At 41.8% G+C, this 15,769-nt stretch overlaps 1 protein-coding gene across 2 annotated transcripts in view; it reads left to right on the forward strand.

Moving 5' to 3' along the window:
* Window positions 1-15,769, forward strand: part of rhbdd1 (rhomboid domain containing 1) — an 88,879-nt gene that overhangs the window by 8,657 nt on the left and 64,453 nt on the right. For both annotated transcript variants that reach the window (XM_072571892.1, XM_072571893.1), the window contains exons 2-3: window positions 8,276-8,785; window positions 12,466-12,598. In XM_072571892.1, the coding sequence (XP_072427993.1) occupies window positions 8,353-8,785; window positions 12,466-12,598 (566 nt within the window). In that variant the 5' untranslated portion in view covers window positions 8,276-8,352. The remainder of the gene's footprint in view (window positions 1-8,275; window positions 8,786-12,465; window positions 12,599-15,769) is intronic.

Raw genomic sequence — 15,769 nt, forward strand, 5'->3', positions numbered from 1 at the left:
GGTTCAATTCCCGCCTCAGGCGACTGACTGTGTGGAGTTTGCACGTTCTCCCCGTGTCTGCGTGGGTTTCCTGTGGGTGCTCCGGTTTCCTCCCACAGTCCAAAGATGTGCGGGTCAGGTGGATTGGCCATGCTAAATTGCCCATAGTGTTAGGTAAGGGGTAGATGTAGGGGTATGGGTGGGTTGCGCTTCGGCGGGGCGGTGTGGATTTGTTGGGCTGAAGGGCCTGTTTCCACCCTGTAAGTAATCTAATCTAATCCTTCAACGCTGTCCACAACTCCACTGACCTTCGTGTCATCCATAAATTTACTAACCCATCCTTCTATGTCCTCATCGAGGTCATTTATAAAAATGACAAATAGCAGTGGACCCAAAACAGATCCTTGCAGTACACCACTAGTTACGGAGCTCTCTGATGAACATTTCCCATCAATTACCACCCTCTGTCTTCTGACATCTTGCCAATTTGTGATCCAAACTGCTAATTCACCCTCAATTCCATGCCTCCGTGTTTTCTGCAATAGCCTACCGTGAGGAATCTTATCAAATGCCTTACTGAACACATCAACCACTTTGCCCTCATCCACCTGTTTGCTCACCTTCTCAAGGAACTCAATAAGATCTGTGAGGAACAACCTACCCTTCACAAGACTGCGTTGATTATCCCTATTCAATTTATTCCTTTCTAGATGATTATAAATCCTCTTATAATCCTTTCCAACACTGTTCCCACAACCAAAGTACGGCTCACTGGTCTACAATTACCAGGGTTGTTTCTGCTCCCCTTCCTGAATAAGGGGACACATTTGCTATTCTCTAGTCTTCTTGCACTATTCCTGTTGACAGTGCCGACATAAAGGTCATAGCCAAAGGCTCTGCAATCTCCTCCCAGAGAATCCCAAGATAAATCCCATCCAGCCCAGGGGACTTAGCAATTCTGGAGAGTGCGAAAATAGATAACATCATCTCCCTAGGAACCTCAGTCCCATCTCATCCAGTAGACTGTATCTCAGTATTCTCCTCAACAACATTGTCTTTGTCTTTTTCCTGTGTGAATACTGACAAAAAATATTCATTTAGCGCCTCTCCTATCTCTTCAAACTCCATGCCCAACTGCAACTGCTGTCCTTTACTGGCCCTCATCTTATCCTACTCATTCTTTTATTCTTGATTTTTCCCTTCGAAAGCTTAGGGTTTTCCATGATCCTACATGCCAAAAACTTCCCATGTTCCCTCCTGGCTCCTCTTAATTCTCTCCTTAGGTCTGTTCTGGCTAACTTGTAACTCTCAAGTGCTCTAACTGAGCCTTCATTCTAACATAAGCCTCCTTCATCTTGACAAGAGATTCAACTTCTTTAGTAAACCACGGATCCCTCACTCGACCACTTCCTCCCTGCCTGACAGGTACATACTTATCAAGGACGTGCAGTAGCTGTTCCTTGATCAAGCTCCACATTTCTCTTGTGCCCATTCCCTGCAGTTTCCTTCCCCATCCTACGCATCCTAAATCTTGCCTAATCGCATCATAATTGCCTTTCCCCCAGCTATAACACCTGCCCTGTGGTATGTATCTACTCCTTTCCATCACTGAAGTAAACATAATTGAATTGTGGTCACTATCACCAAAGTGCTCACCTACCTCCAAATCTAACACCTGACCTGGTTTATTACCCAGTACCAAATCCAATGTGGCCTTGCCTCTTGTTGGCCTGTCTACACACTCCTGCACACGTTGGACAAAAACTGATCTCTCTAAACTACTCGAGCTGTAGTGTTTCCTGTCATATTTGAAAAGTTAAAAGCCCCCATAAAAACTACCCTGTTACTCTCGCTCCTGTCCAGATTCATCTTTGCCCTCCTTTCCTCTACATCTCTGGAACAATTGGAAGCCTATAGAAAACTCCCAACAGGGTGATCTCTCCACCTGTTTCCAACCTCGGCCCATATTACCTCCATAGATAAGTCCTCATCGAACGTCCTTTCTGCCACAGTTATACTATTCTTGACTAACAATGCCACACCTCCCCCCCTTTTACCACAAATCCTGATCTTTCTGAAACACCTAAACTCCGGAACCTTCAACAACCATTCCTGCCTCTGCACTATCTATGTCTCCGAAATGGCCATAACATCGAAATTCCAAGTACTGACCCATGCTGCAGGTTCATCCATCTTATTCTGGATACTCCTGGCCTTGAAGTAAACACACTTCAAACCACCTTCCTGCTTGCCAGTTCACTCCTGTGACCTTATTCATGACCTCGCTATTCTCAACCTCCTATACACTGGAGCAACAAATCAGGTTCCCACCTCCCCACCCCCCACTGAATTAGTTTAAACCCTCCCGAAGAGCATGAGCAAATCACCCCCACCCCACACACACACAGGATATTGGTATCCTTCTGGTTCAGGTGTAGACCATCCCTACCTCCAGAATGTGCCCCAATTATCCAGGTATCCGAAACCCTCCCTCCTGCACCATCCCTGTAGTCACATGTTCAACTGCTCTCTCTCCCTATTCCTCACCTCGCGAGCATGTGAATTTTTATTTTAGATTGTTTTGCGAGCTAGCAAGGTAAACAATGGGACCTCAAAGACTGTTAGAGATTTCTGAAACTTTTTTTTACAGCTTGAGGGAAGCACCCAGAGCTAAGAGATGGAAACTTCTAACTTTCACTTGACCTTGTGGAAGTCCTGTGACGTGTGGATTAGGGCGGTTATATAGATCCATGCTCCTGAGTAGTGAAGGACAGTGACAATTTAGTGGTTGTCTCAGACCAGAGTGGTGTGATTAAAACCCTGAAGAGCCAGCTTAAAATTTGGGACATTGATGATGGGTGCATGATAGCTCCAGAAAGAAGCAGACAGTGTAAAAGTTGAAGTTGCAAGAGACTTGAACCTATGAAGGTGTTGGATACAGAGTCTCTGGTGTGAGTGTTATACAAGTAATTGTTGTAATTGCAGTCGCCTCTACAGTTTCCTGTGGCAGGTTATTCCACATACAAACCACCCTCTCTATGAAAAAGTCGCCCTTCATGTCCCTTTTGAATCCTTCCGCTCCCATCTTAAAATTTATGCCCTTTAGTTTTGGATCTGTGCCCCTCGTGATTTTATTAGGTCACCCCTCTTCCTCCTCTGCTCCAGGGAAGCATCCCTACTGCCCTGTGGACAAACATTTCAATGCCCCTTCCCACTCCACCAAGGTCATGCAAGCACTGGGCCGCCTCCACTGCCATATTCTAACCACCCGAAGCCTTGAAGAAGAACACCTCAACTGCTGCGCTGGCACCCTCCAACCATACTGGGTCAATGTTGATTTCACCAGTTTCGTCATCTCCTTCACCACCCCCCCCCCCCCCCCCCACCTTATGCCAGATCCAACCCTCCAACTCAGCACCACCCTCTTGAACTGTCCTACCTGTTCATCTTCCTTCCCAGCTATCTACTCTGCCCTCCGCTCCGACCTATCACCATCACCCCCCACCTCCATTTACCTATTGCATTTCCAGCTACCTCCCCCACCCCCAGTCCCGCCACTCTCCCATTTATCTCTCAGCGCCCTTGGGTACCCCCACATTCCTGATAAAGGGCTTATGCTTGAAACATCTACTCTCCTGATCCTCGGATGCTGCCTGACCAGCTGTGCTTTTCCAGCGCCACGCTATTTGACTCCAGGGAAAATATTCCCAGCCTCTTCTCACAACTCAAACCCTCCAGTCCAAGTAACATCCTGATAAATCTCTTCTGCACCCTTTGCAATTTAATAATATCCTTATGGTGTTTTGACATTAAGGGGGTAATACTTTTACTGTGTTAAAAAGGCTTGAATTTGTATTCTAAGAAGATGGTTTGATTGGTTGTATGTCATCTCTGTTTCTTTATTTATTGTGAGTGGATGCTGCCTCCTGTTTGTCTCACTGTGCCTCCACATCTCATGGCACAGGAATGTTGATGCTGTTTCTGGGACACTGTTGACAAGGTGTGAGTCTATAAGTATTAGGCTGTTGCTTGATTAGATTATGAGAGCTCTCCCAATTTGGTCATTGGCCCCCAGATATTTTTGAGGAGGAATTGCAGGGTTGGAGCAATTTGTTTGTGGTATTATCATTTCTGGTGTCTCAGTCAATGCCAGGTGCTCTGTCAGGTTCCCTCCCTTTTTTATTTGAAACTTTCTAGCAATTGATTGCGAGGCCATTTCAGTTAAAACTCAACTACATTGCTGTGAGATTGGAGTCACATGCTGACCACACTGCGTAAGGCCAGAAGTTTGCCTTTCTTAAAAGTGTACCAGATAGCTTTTTTAAAAAAAAATGCCAAGAGTTTCACGGTATATGATTACAGGATTGTATTTAATCCACTATCTACCATGATAAGGTTCAAGCCAGGTCTCTGCTTTACTTGTCCATCGACAATACCACTAGATGGTCACCTCCCCACTAACTCTGACCAGAGGAAGAGTGGCATTTTGTGAAAAACATACAATATGTTGCAGGCAATAACAGCAAAACTGAGTTGATTTTGTAGTAGAGAACTATTCCAGATACCCAAATCTGGAGTGAGTATGGAGAAAGCACATTTCTGAAATGCTTTAAATGTTAACACACATCAGTTATGTCCAGCACTCTAAACAAATATACCGTTTATTCATGGAACTCCCTTTTCCAACTCCAATTTATTTCTGAGTTGGTGAACAAATATGCAGGCACGTGGCAGGCTGGGTCAATGCAGTTAGTTTGCCCAAAGGGTATTCTTAATATTTGTACATTTGGGGGTGGCAGCCAGGATTGAGAAATCTCTTGCAGAAAACGAACAATTCACCCAGTGTCTTTGGTCTGTTATTTAATCAAAGCATGCTGACCAAAACACGGATAACTTCAGACAGCTTCCCAAAACACCCATTTTAAGGAGGAATTGCATTCCATGAGCAGCAAGCAGGTTGTCCATCATTTTTTTTTACCTCAAAAGGGAGCTTTGTTCAAATAATGATCAAACTATTCCTCATTTTAAAACATCTGTTTATCCTTTGCTGTAACAATATCTAAATGTATTCTTGTCATAATCCTGATCTTTGCTAATGGGGTTTTTAAACAAAAGAACTTCTATCAATTCATGGCTGGAATCCTGAAGAAGTTATTGCTGCATTATCTTGAAGCTTTGTTTGGATCATGGAGCAATTTTATTCTGTCTTATTTGTGAATGGAAGCAGGATTATATGTTAGCGGTACTTCAGTGTTGCAGATCTCAAAGGCATTAACTGAAGTATGGAATATTGAATACATTGAAGTGATTTATAGGCTAGAATGTAAATCCATAGACTAGAGACCAATAAATAATTGAATAAGCAATCTTGACAGTAATGGGGAAAAAACAGTGCTTTTTAGGATTAATTTTTCATAAAAAGAAAGCATTTTATACACTTTTTTTTGTCTTGAAATTACATCATAGGATACTGAAGGGAATCTGAAACTCTCATTCCTGCTATTTACACAGATGTTAACCTATTTATTTCAGATGGGTTGATGCATCTACTGAAATAGCAGAAGAGGAAATTTCAGACCAACTAATTAATCGTTAGTTTTTCATTTTAGGTCCTGAATCAACAACAGTCTCTGCTTTCATAGTTAATCTTTCTTCTATGTCTGAGATATCCTTAAATCTCAACCGTTTCCAGATGTTCAGACTGGGACTTGAACAGGCAGTTGACAATTCTCTCATCTTATAAAGATCACAATTTTACCCCTCCTTTTATCTGTAGCATTCCAAAATATCATTTCCAGTTGTTTAGATGTCTAATGTGAAACAGAGTGGATGAATTAATGGAAGATTTTCTTAGTCCTTCATAAATGTAGTCTTAAAGCTGCCCTGCTTTCCATTCTGAAAGAAATTTCTCAGGTAAGGTATGTCTGAAGATTTTTACTCCAGTACAGTGAGACTCTATGGGCTTAATTTATGTTCCCAGTTCTGATGGGTTGAAATGTGTGTTGGGAGCCTAGGGGATCCAAAGGGAAACTTTGGAGTGAGCAGTTTATTACAAGCTCTCTGTCAGGACCCCTGATCAACTGAGGATTGAGGAGGAGCAAATTTCCCAGGATTTATTTCCATTATTTGATACAACATGTTTTAAGACTTGTACCTCACTCTGTGGCTTAATCTGAAAGTTTCTTTAGAGTTTTGTTTTTGAAAACATTGAGTGGCAGACTTCCCTTCTGCTTTTGTGTTTTGATTCATGATGCCAAGAGTGGGTGGAAACACAAAATGCTCCACATCTGTCGTGGTTGTAGCATTCCCTCAGGCATTGTTCATCTTCATTAAGTGCTTGATTTTTTTTTCTAAAAGAAAAGTCCGATTGCACCAAAGGCAAATGATATTTGGTTCCAAGGGAGAGTCACGTTGGGTCTGAAGCATTTACTATGGTTTTCCTGTTATAGATGCTTCAAGAACCGCTGAGTTTCTCTCACATTTTCAGCGGTACAGCTTTCGCACTGTGATTTTAACTGGCATTCCTCTTCAATCTTCAGAGCTGTCGTTCTGATGGTCTCTGATTTCCCAGTTTTATTTCCTCAAATATCTAGTTATTTGAGTATCATGAATTTGTATCAAGAAGCAAAACTAAAAGTAGATGTGTCCAACAACTTTGCTTTGGTATTGTTGTGGTCCTGTTCGCCGAGCTGGGAATTTGTGTTGCAGACATTTCGTCGCTGTCTAGGTGACATCCTCAGTGCTTGGGAGCCTCCTGTGAAGCGCTTCTGTGATGTTTCCTCCGGCATTTATAGTGGTTTGAATCTGCCGCTTCCGGTTGTCAGTTCCAGCTGTCTGCTGCAGTGGCTGGTATATTGGGTCCAGGTCGATGTGCTTATTGATTGAATCTGTGGATGAGTGCCATGCCTCTAGGCTCCCAAGCACTGACGATGTCACCTAGACAGGGGACGAAATGTCTACAACACAAATTCCCAGCTCGGCGAACAGAACCACAACAGGGAATTCCTAGAGGCATGGCACTCATCCACAGATTCAATCAATAAGCATATCGACCTGGACCCAATATACCGACCACTACAACGGACAGCTGGAACTGACAACCGGAAGCGGCAGCTTCAAACTACTATAAATGCTGGAGGAAACATCACAGAAGCGCTTCACAGGAGGCTCCCAAGCACTGAGGATGTCACCTAGACAGGGGACGAAATGTCTGCAACACAAATTCCCAGCTCAGCGAACAGAACCACAACAATGAGCACCCGAGCTACAAATCTTCTCACAAACTTTGCTTTGGTATTACTGTCTGATTCTGACTGAAATTCTGCAGTAAATATGACAAACTGAAGAATCAATATAAGCTCTTAATTCTGTTGAAAATCTTCATTCAGTTTTGATTATAGAACACTCTGCACTTAATATTTGCAGATATCTGCTTGGATGTGGCAGAAATGTTACACAGAAGGATCCCAGGGTTTATGTAACTTATTTCCATGACATCCCTTAAGATGTCTTCCATAGTTCGAGATGGGTCACAAAATGGTCACGTGTCATTGATTTATCTTGCATGAACTAAAACGAATAGTATCTTGCATGACAAATTTTATATCTGGTTCTTAACATGAAGTAGTACCTTGAATACTATTAGTTCACTGTTTCAGATATTGAAAAGCAAATATAGTAGCCCACTGAATCTTTGCCCATCTGCAAAGTGTTGAAACGTTTTCTGTTAATGTGTAAAGGAACCCTTTTCCTGCCTCCAAATAAGTCTGGCCAGTGGAAGTATTTATTTACCATTATGATAGATTATTCCTTTTAGCTGACGTTAGGATAACGGTAATATTTTCCTGATGTCCAACTCGGAGGAGGGTAATTTGTGACGTGTAGTTAGGAGCACTTTTTTTTTTGAAGTTGCCAGCTAATGGTTACAATATAAACAGTGTTATAGTATGAACTGTTTTGAGCCTTGCAGATACGTCTGAAGTCTCGGTGCAGTTTTTGATTTAAAATAATGAACATCCCCCTGCAATTAAGACCATTTTCATGGAGATGGTATAATGTAACAAAGGTAGATGTGGTTAGCCAACAGTAAGGAAAGTTTGTTGTCATTTAACACAGTAGTAAAGTTAAACTAGGTAGAGATTGACACATAACGATTGAGCAGCACAACATTTGTTTCTTTTTAATCAAAATATTGTAAAAGTGAAATTTATTGTGTTCATTAATCTGTTCAACAAAAATAAATATTTTAGCAATATGTGTGTGCTGTGTAACTGCAAGTTTTTTTTTGTTGTTTTAGACTTTGGTCCGCAATAAGATATTAATTAACCAAAAGGACCTTTTGCCACTCTGATTTTATCCCTAATTGTGGAAGTCATGCGTTTCAGACAACGAGGAGGGAACCTGGGACTGCTTCTGTTACTTAGCCAGATAATCCAAGTTGGATTTGATAATATTCCACCTGTTACGCTGATAACAATGGCGCTGAATGTCTATCTTTTCTTGTCACCAATTAAGCCATTATTGGATGTTTGCATCAGTGTGCATGAAACCTGGAACAGAAAAGATTGGAAACGTCTCTTTTATTCACCGTTTCACCATGCTGATGACTGGCACTTGTATTTCAACATGGTGTCTATGTTGTACAAAGGGATTAAATTGGAGCCAAGGATTGGCACCAGGTGGTTTGCCTACATGTTGTCGGTGTTTTCTATTGTGATTGGAGTCGTTTACTTGGTCCTGGAAAAACTCCTTGAAGAACTGATGGAAGACCATTCATATAAAATGCAATGTGCAGTTGGTTTCTCAGGTAAGAGCATTCACTACTACTTGTTGAAATCTATCTTCATTAATGTTAGTTGACATTTCACAAAACATTCACCATTCACATTTGTGTGCAGCCTTAAACCCCTCCTGTATCTAACAAAACCCTGAATTTAGTCAATTACATTAAGTCCTGACAAATTAAAATTGCTTTACCAAACTTGAAAGATGAATATCTTTCGAAATAAAGAATGGTTGGATAAAAGCAAAACACTGTGGCTGCTGGAAATTCAAAACGAGCCCAAAAAACAGAACAGAAACCCAGTAAGTTCAATGTGGTTGAATTTGACATTTAAGTTTGGAACATGTCTCTCCTCTCCCTCAAAAGAAACATATGAAGAATGAGGCAAAATTGAGTTAAATTGTTAACCAGCAAATGTACAGACAACAAAGTATGTGGTACAATTCAATAACAGCACATACTCCTGAAAACCAATAGTTCCATTTGTGTAGCTCAGCAGTACAGATCAATGATTGAGATAAAATACAGTTTAAAGTTAGCATAAATAAATGTATAAATTGAAAGAACTGTGGAATTCTGGCCAACAGCTCTTCAAAACAAAAAAGGGAAACAATACAAGTGTTAAGGACGACAAAGTATTATTGTAGGGTTGAAACTTGCCATAGATATCACGGCTGTCAATAACATATTCTATTAACATATTCAGAAAATGGTAAAAAAAAATTTAGACCCATTTAAGCAGATAATACAGATATAGGGAATACCGGATTTATTCAATGGGTATTGGAAGTGAGTTCCAATTGTCAAAGCAAATCAGCTTTGCTCAACACAAAGGCCCTGTAGCGAGAAGAGAACAACTGAAGTGTTTCAAAGACTCCCTGAATGCAACATAGACCTCAATGTATGAGAAACCCTTGTTCAGATGAAACCACTTGAGGAAGCTCCTGTATATCGGGACACCATTCTTTGGGACCAACTGGATATACAGAAAAGGACCTGAAGAAAGGAATGCCAATGATCTCGAGATCACCTCGTGCAAACTCTTGCCAGTTGTGTGGTTGGGTATGCTGCCCTCGGGCTGGGCTGATCAGCCACGCAAGGATCCACTGAATCTGTGACCAGTGGATCAAGATTTCCTAGATGGACATTCATACTTGTGAGCAAGTGATTGTCAGCGGTGACTTTGTATCCATCTTCATCATGATTAAAAATTACAGTGATAGAATGGAAAGTAAAAAAAGTAAATCAAATAGATTAACTTAAGTTTTAAGTTTTAATGTTAAAAGTTTTTAAAACAAGGAGGAAATAATGAGACTCCTGGCAGACAATATCTAAACATGATAATTCCCACCCCAGGTTAATAAAAGAAACATATGAAGAAATTATAAATGTCTTCATTGTAACTTTGCAAAAATCTCTATTAAAGAATGGACAATAGGTTGGAAGTTTTTAAAAATATCAGCCCATTAGTAAAAATTGGGTTGGTTTTTGGCAGTTTTTATATCCATGGTGGAATTAGAATTGATGGCACTAATTCCAGATCGGACCTTGGCCAACACAGAAGGCTTTCATCCTTTCACACTACAATATGTTGAATTTAAACCCAGTTCCAAGAGGAGAGTGTTTATAATTGTGTGTCTCAATCTCCCCTGAAGTTTTTAAGATTTGATTTCTGTCAAAGGTTTACATTTGCAGTGATACAACTGATGAACCAAAACAGCGTGCACTTCATGCACTGAAATGGCAGGTCACTAGTGAGAAGCCTACTCCCTGGTAGAATAATTCCATTGCTGCTAGAAGTGCAATGAAAGACATGTCTGATCATGGCAGCCCACCTTGTGTACACAGGGAAAGGCGGTGGATGTGGCGTATATGGATTTTGGCAAGGTGATTGGTAAGGTTCCCCATGGTAGTCTTATTCAGAAAATAAGGGGATAAGGGATACTGGAAATTTGGCTGTCCGGATACAGAATTATTTGGCCCATAGAAGACAGAGGGCAGTAGTGGATGGAAAGTATTCAGCCTGGAGCTCGGTGACCAGTGGTGTTCCACAGGGATCTGTTCTTGAGCCTCTGCTCTTTGTGATTTTTTTAAATGATTTGGATAAGGAAATGGAAGGGTGGTTAGTAAATTTGCTGATGACATGAAGGTTGGTGGAGTTATGGATAGTGTAGAGGGCAGTTGTAGGTTACAATAGACATTGACAGGATGCAGAGCTGGGCGAAGAAGTGGCAGATGGAATTCAACCTGGAAAAGTGTGAAGTCAAAAGTGTGAAGGTGAAATTTGAATGCAAAATACAGGGTTCAAGGTAGGATTCTTGGCAGTGTGGAGGAACAGAGGGATCTTGGGGTCCATGTCCATAGATCCCTCAAAATTACCACCCAAGTTGATGGGATTGTTAAGAAGGTGTATGGTGTGTTGGCTTTCATTAGCAGGGGGGTTGAGTTTAAGGGCTGCGAAGTTATGTTGCAGCTCTATATATTGGTTCAGTTCTGGTCACCTTATTATAGGAAAGATGTGGAGAGGGTGCAGAGGAGATTTATCGGGATGCTGCCTGGACTGGAGGGTATTTCCTATGAAGGAAGGTTGAGGGAGCTCGGGCTTTTCTCATTGGAGTGAAGAAGGGTGAGAGGTGACTTGATAGAAGTGCACAAGATGATGAGAGCCATAAATAGAGTGGATAACCAGAGACATTTTCCCAGGGCAGAAATGTCTATCACAAGGGGGTATAATTTTAGGGTAATTAGAGGAAGGTTTAGGGGCGATAGGCTCTTTACACAGAGAGCGGTGGATGCGTGGAGTGAATTGCCAGTGGTGGTGGTAGAGTCAGGTGCATAAGGGACGTTTAAGCAACTTTTGGCTCGGTACATGGATGATAATACAATGAAGGGTATATAGGTTAGCTTGATCTTAAAGTCAGATAAAAGGTTGGCACAATATCGAGGACTGAAGGGCCTATACGGTACTGTTCCATGTTATTCAATCACGTATGAGACTGAAAGGGGGCAGCACGGTGGCTCAGTGTTGCCTCACAGTGACAGGGACCCAGGTTCGATTCCTGCCTCTGACAACTGTCTGTGTGGAGTTTGCACATTCTCCCCGTGTCTGCGTGGGTTTCCTTCAGGTGCTCCGGTTTCCTCCCGCAAGCCAAAGATGTGTGGGTCAGATGAATTGGCCATGCTAAATTGACCATAGTGCTAGATACATTAGTCAGGGGTAAATGTAGGATGGAGGGTGGGTTACTCTTCGGAGAGTCGGTGTTGACTTGTAGGGATGAAGGGCCTGTTTCCATACTGTGTGCTATTTTAAAATTCCTGCAAGAAAACTGCTTTGTTTTGCACATTTTGTTAAATGAATTTAATGGAAATAGAATCTTTCAGGTTTCAGAGCTTTACCTACAACATTATAATGCAATCACTTCTCCGTTTGAAATCACTTGGTCAGTTGCACTTCGTGGGGCCCGTCAACGGAGAGGAGGTAATTCAAGGAATGGGTTACCTTGGGTTGTTCACATGTTTTTGGCAAGATATAAGCAGACCAAGACTGATCCAGATTGTCTTCCTGAAGACTCTTTCTGGCAAAGCATCTAGCAGTTAGACCCATGTATTTGTAACATCCATGGAATAATTGCATTGCGTGTGTATGGTCTTGATAGGAAGTATGGTGATTCATGTGAAATGTGTTCGTTTATTTTGTATTTCAGGTGTTTTATTTGCTCTGAAAGTTGTGAACAACCATTACAACCCTGGAAGCATCAGTTACGTGTTGGGCTTCCCAGTGCAGGGACAGTATGCATGCTGGGCTGAGTTGATAGCAATTCATTTGATTGCTCCTGGGTAAGTGAGCACGAAATCTACGACACAGTAATTCACCTAAAACAAATCTTGTTTTGACTCCCAAAACGATTCTTCTCGGAAAACTGATAGCTGTTCAATGACTTTAAAATGTCAGGAACCAGAATTTTAAAAATATTTTTCTGTAATTATAGTGAAGTACCAACAATTTAGTGTAACTATTATTGCAATAATGCAATAAATGGTATTTTTTCAGCTATTGTTAATGGTACAATAGGAAAAGAGACATTAACCGTGTTTATAAAACTTTAAGTAATGGTGCTTTGAAGAAAAATATAATAGAAGGTCTTGGGAAGTAGAGTATACACAAGTGCTGCTTTCATCTGGAAGCTGAAGAAAAATACATTAAGTGTGAAATTAATGCTGATCTGTTTGATGTTTTTGGATTCTAATGAAGCGCAGCCTGCAATGGCAGGTGGATTGGTCTGGTTGTAGTACAATCCATCAGTGACACTGAGGTTAGGGTAACCTATTAGCTTGAATAGAGGATTGGCTAACCAAAAGAAAGCAGAAAGTTGGGCTGAATTTGTCTTTTTTGGGTTGGCAAGCTGTGACTAGTGGGCTGCTACAGGGTTCGGTGCTGAGATCCCAACTATTTAGAATCTATATTAATGACTTGGATGGGGGATAAATATACAGAAGCCAAATTTGTGAATGTTAGTAAAATAGGCAGGCAAGTAAATTGCAGTGAAGAAGTAAAAAATTTACCAAGGTGATATTGGTAGGTTAGGTGAAAAGACCAAACTTTGGCAGGTTGAGCTTTTAAAGTGGATAAGTGAGATTATCCATTTTAGTCAGAAAGATATTATTATTGAAATGGAGCAAAACTTCAAACTGTTTTTGTGCAGAGAGATCTGGGTTTTCTACACGAATTGCAGAAAGCTACTATGCAAGTGCAACAGGTAATGAGGAGCCAAATGAAATTTTGACCTTTTATTGCTAAAGTCTGTAGGCCCCTAACAATAGCTATAAAGTAGGCCAGCATAAATCAGGAGATAATAAAGGCATGTAGCAAAGGCAGTAAATGAATGTGGCAGGAGGATGGGAACCAAATGAGGAAGTTAGTGGACAGTGAGGAGGTAGTGACTAAAGCATGTAAGGAAATAGATAATGAAGTCAGCATGACTAAGGAGAAGAGTAGGCTGGGAGCAGATAATGAATGCAAAGGGAACTGGTGGTCTGAAGTGCATTTGTTTTAATGTGAGAAGTGTAGTAGGTAAGGCAGATGTACTTAGGGCTGGGAGTATGATGTTATTGCTATTACCGAAACTTGGTTGAGGGAAGGGCATGGTTGGCAACTAAATATCCCAAGATATACATGCTTCAGGAGGGACAGAGAGGGAGGTAAAAGGGGTGGAGAAGTTGCATTGCTGGTCAGAGGATATTACAGCTGGACTGAAGGAGGGCACTGTGGACGATTCGAGCAGTGAGGCAATATGGGCAGAGCTCAGAAATGGGAAGGGTGCAGTAATAATGTTGGGGCTGTACTTATAGGCTGCCCAACAGCGAGTGTGAGATAGAGGTACAAATATGTAAACAGATTATGGAAAGATGTTAGCATGTTTTGAGAAGATTTGTAGCTCAGGTTGAGGTTCTGGATGTAGGTTTGCTCGCTGAGCTGTAAGGTTTGTTTTCAGACGTTCAATCACCATACTAGGTAACATCTTCAGTGAGCCTCCAGATGAGCCATGTAGGAGCAACAGGGTGGTGATGATGGGACATTTTAATTTTCCCAACATTGATTGGGATTCACTTAGTGCTAGATGTTTAGATGGAGCAGAATTTGTAAGGAGGGTCTTAGTGAACAGTATGTAAATAGTCCAACTCAGGAAAGGGCCAGACTGGACCTGTGTTGGGAAATGAGCCCTGCCAGGTGGTTTAAGTTTCAGTGGGGGGGATTACTCTGGGAATAGCGATCACAATTCCATAAGTTTTAGAATACTCGTGGACAAAGATGCGAGTGGTCCTATAGGGAGAGCCCTAAGTTGGGGGAAGGTCAACTATAGCAAAACCCAGCAGGAGCTGGAGAATGTGGATTGGGAGCAGCTGTTTGAAGGGAAATTCACATTCGGTACGTGGGAAGCTTTTAAAGAGAGGCTCGCTAGAGTGCAGGACAGACATATCCCTGTGAAAAAGAGGGATAGAAATGGCAAGATTAGGGAACCATGTATGACAGGTGAAATTGTGAGACAAACTAAGAGGAAAAAGGATGCATACATAAGGTCTAGGCAACTGAAAACAGACAAAGCTTTGGAATAATATTGGGAAAGTAGGACCAATCAGAAATGAGCAGTTAAGAGGGTTCAAAGGGTCATGAAATATCTTTATCGAATAGGATTAAGGAAAATCCCAAAGACTTTTATCCATCTATGTGGAGAAAGGGTTGGCCTTAGGGTGAGAAGGGAAAGATATAAAAGAAACCGAAGGGGCAACTATTTCGCACAGAGGGTGGTATGCGTATGGAATGAGCTGCCAGAGGATGTGGTGGAAACTGGTACAATTGCAACATTTAAAAGGCATTTGGATGGGTATATGAATAGGAAGGGTTTGGAGGGATATGGGCCAAGTGCTGGCAGGTGGGACTAGATTGGGTTAGGATATCCTTGGGTTAGGATATCCTGGTTGGCATGGATGGGTTGGACAGAAGGGAGTGTTTCTGTGCTGTACATCTTGACTCTCGAGGGCAAAGGAGGAAAGTTATCCGTCAGAAACTGGGTGAGATTCTTAATGAGTACTTTGTATCGGTATTGACCGAGGGGAGGGACATGGGCCGTTGAGGTTACGGATAGATGTTTGATTACTCTCAGTCAAGTTGGTGTACGGAGAGAGGAGGTGTTGGGTAGTCTAAAAGGCATTGAGGTGGACAAGTCCCCAGGTCTGGATGGGATCTATCCCAGGTTACTGAGGGAAGCAAGAGAGGAAATAGCTGGAGCTTTAACAGATATCTTTGCAGCATCATTGAACACGGGCGAGGTCCCAGGGCACTGAAGAATTGCTAATGTTGTCCCCTTGTTTAAGAAAGGTAGCAGGGATAATCCAGGTAATTATAGACCGGTGAGCCTGACGGAAAACATACTGAAGGATAGAATCTATTCCCATTTGCAAGAAAATGGACTTATCAGTGATCAGCAGCATGGTTTTGTGCAGGGTAGG

The sequence above is a fragment of the Chiloscyllium punctatum genome, chromosome 6, assembly GCF_047496795.1.
Source record: "Chiloscyllium punctatum isolate Juve2018m chromosome 6, sChiPun1.3, whole genome shotgun sequence".
NCBI lineage: Eukaryota > Metazoa > Chordata > Chondrichthyes > Orectolobiformes > Hemiscylliidae > Chiloscyllium > Chiloscyllium punctatum.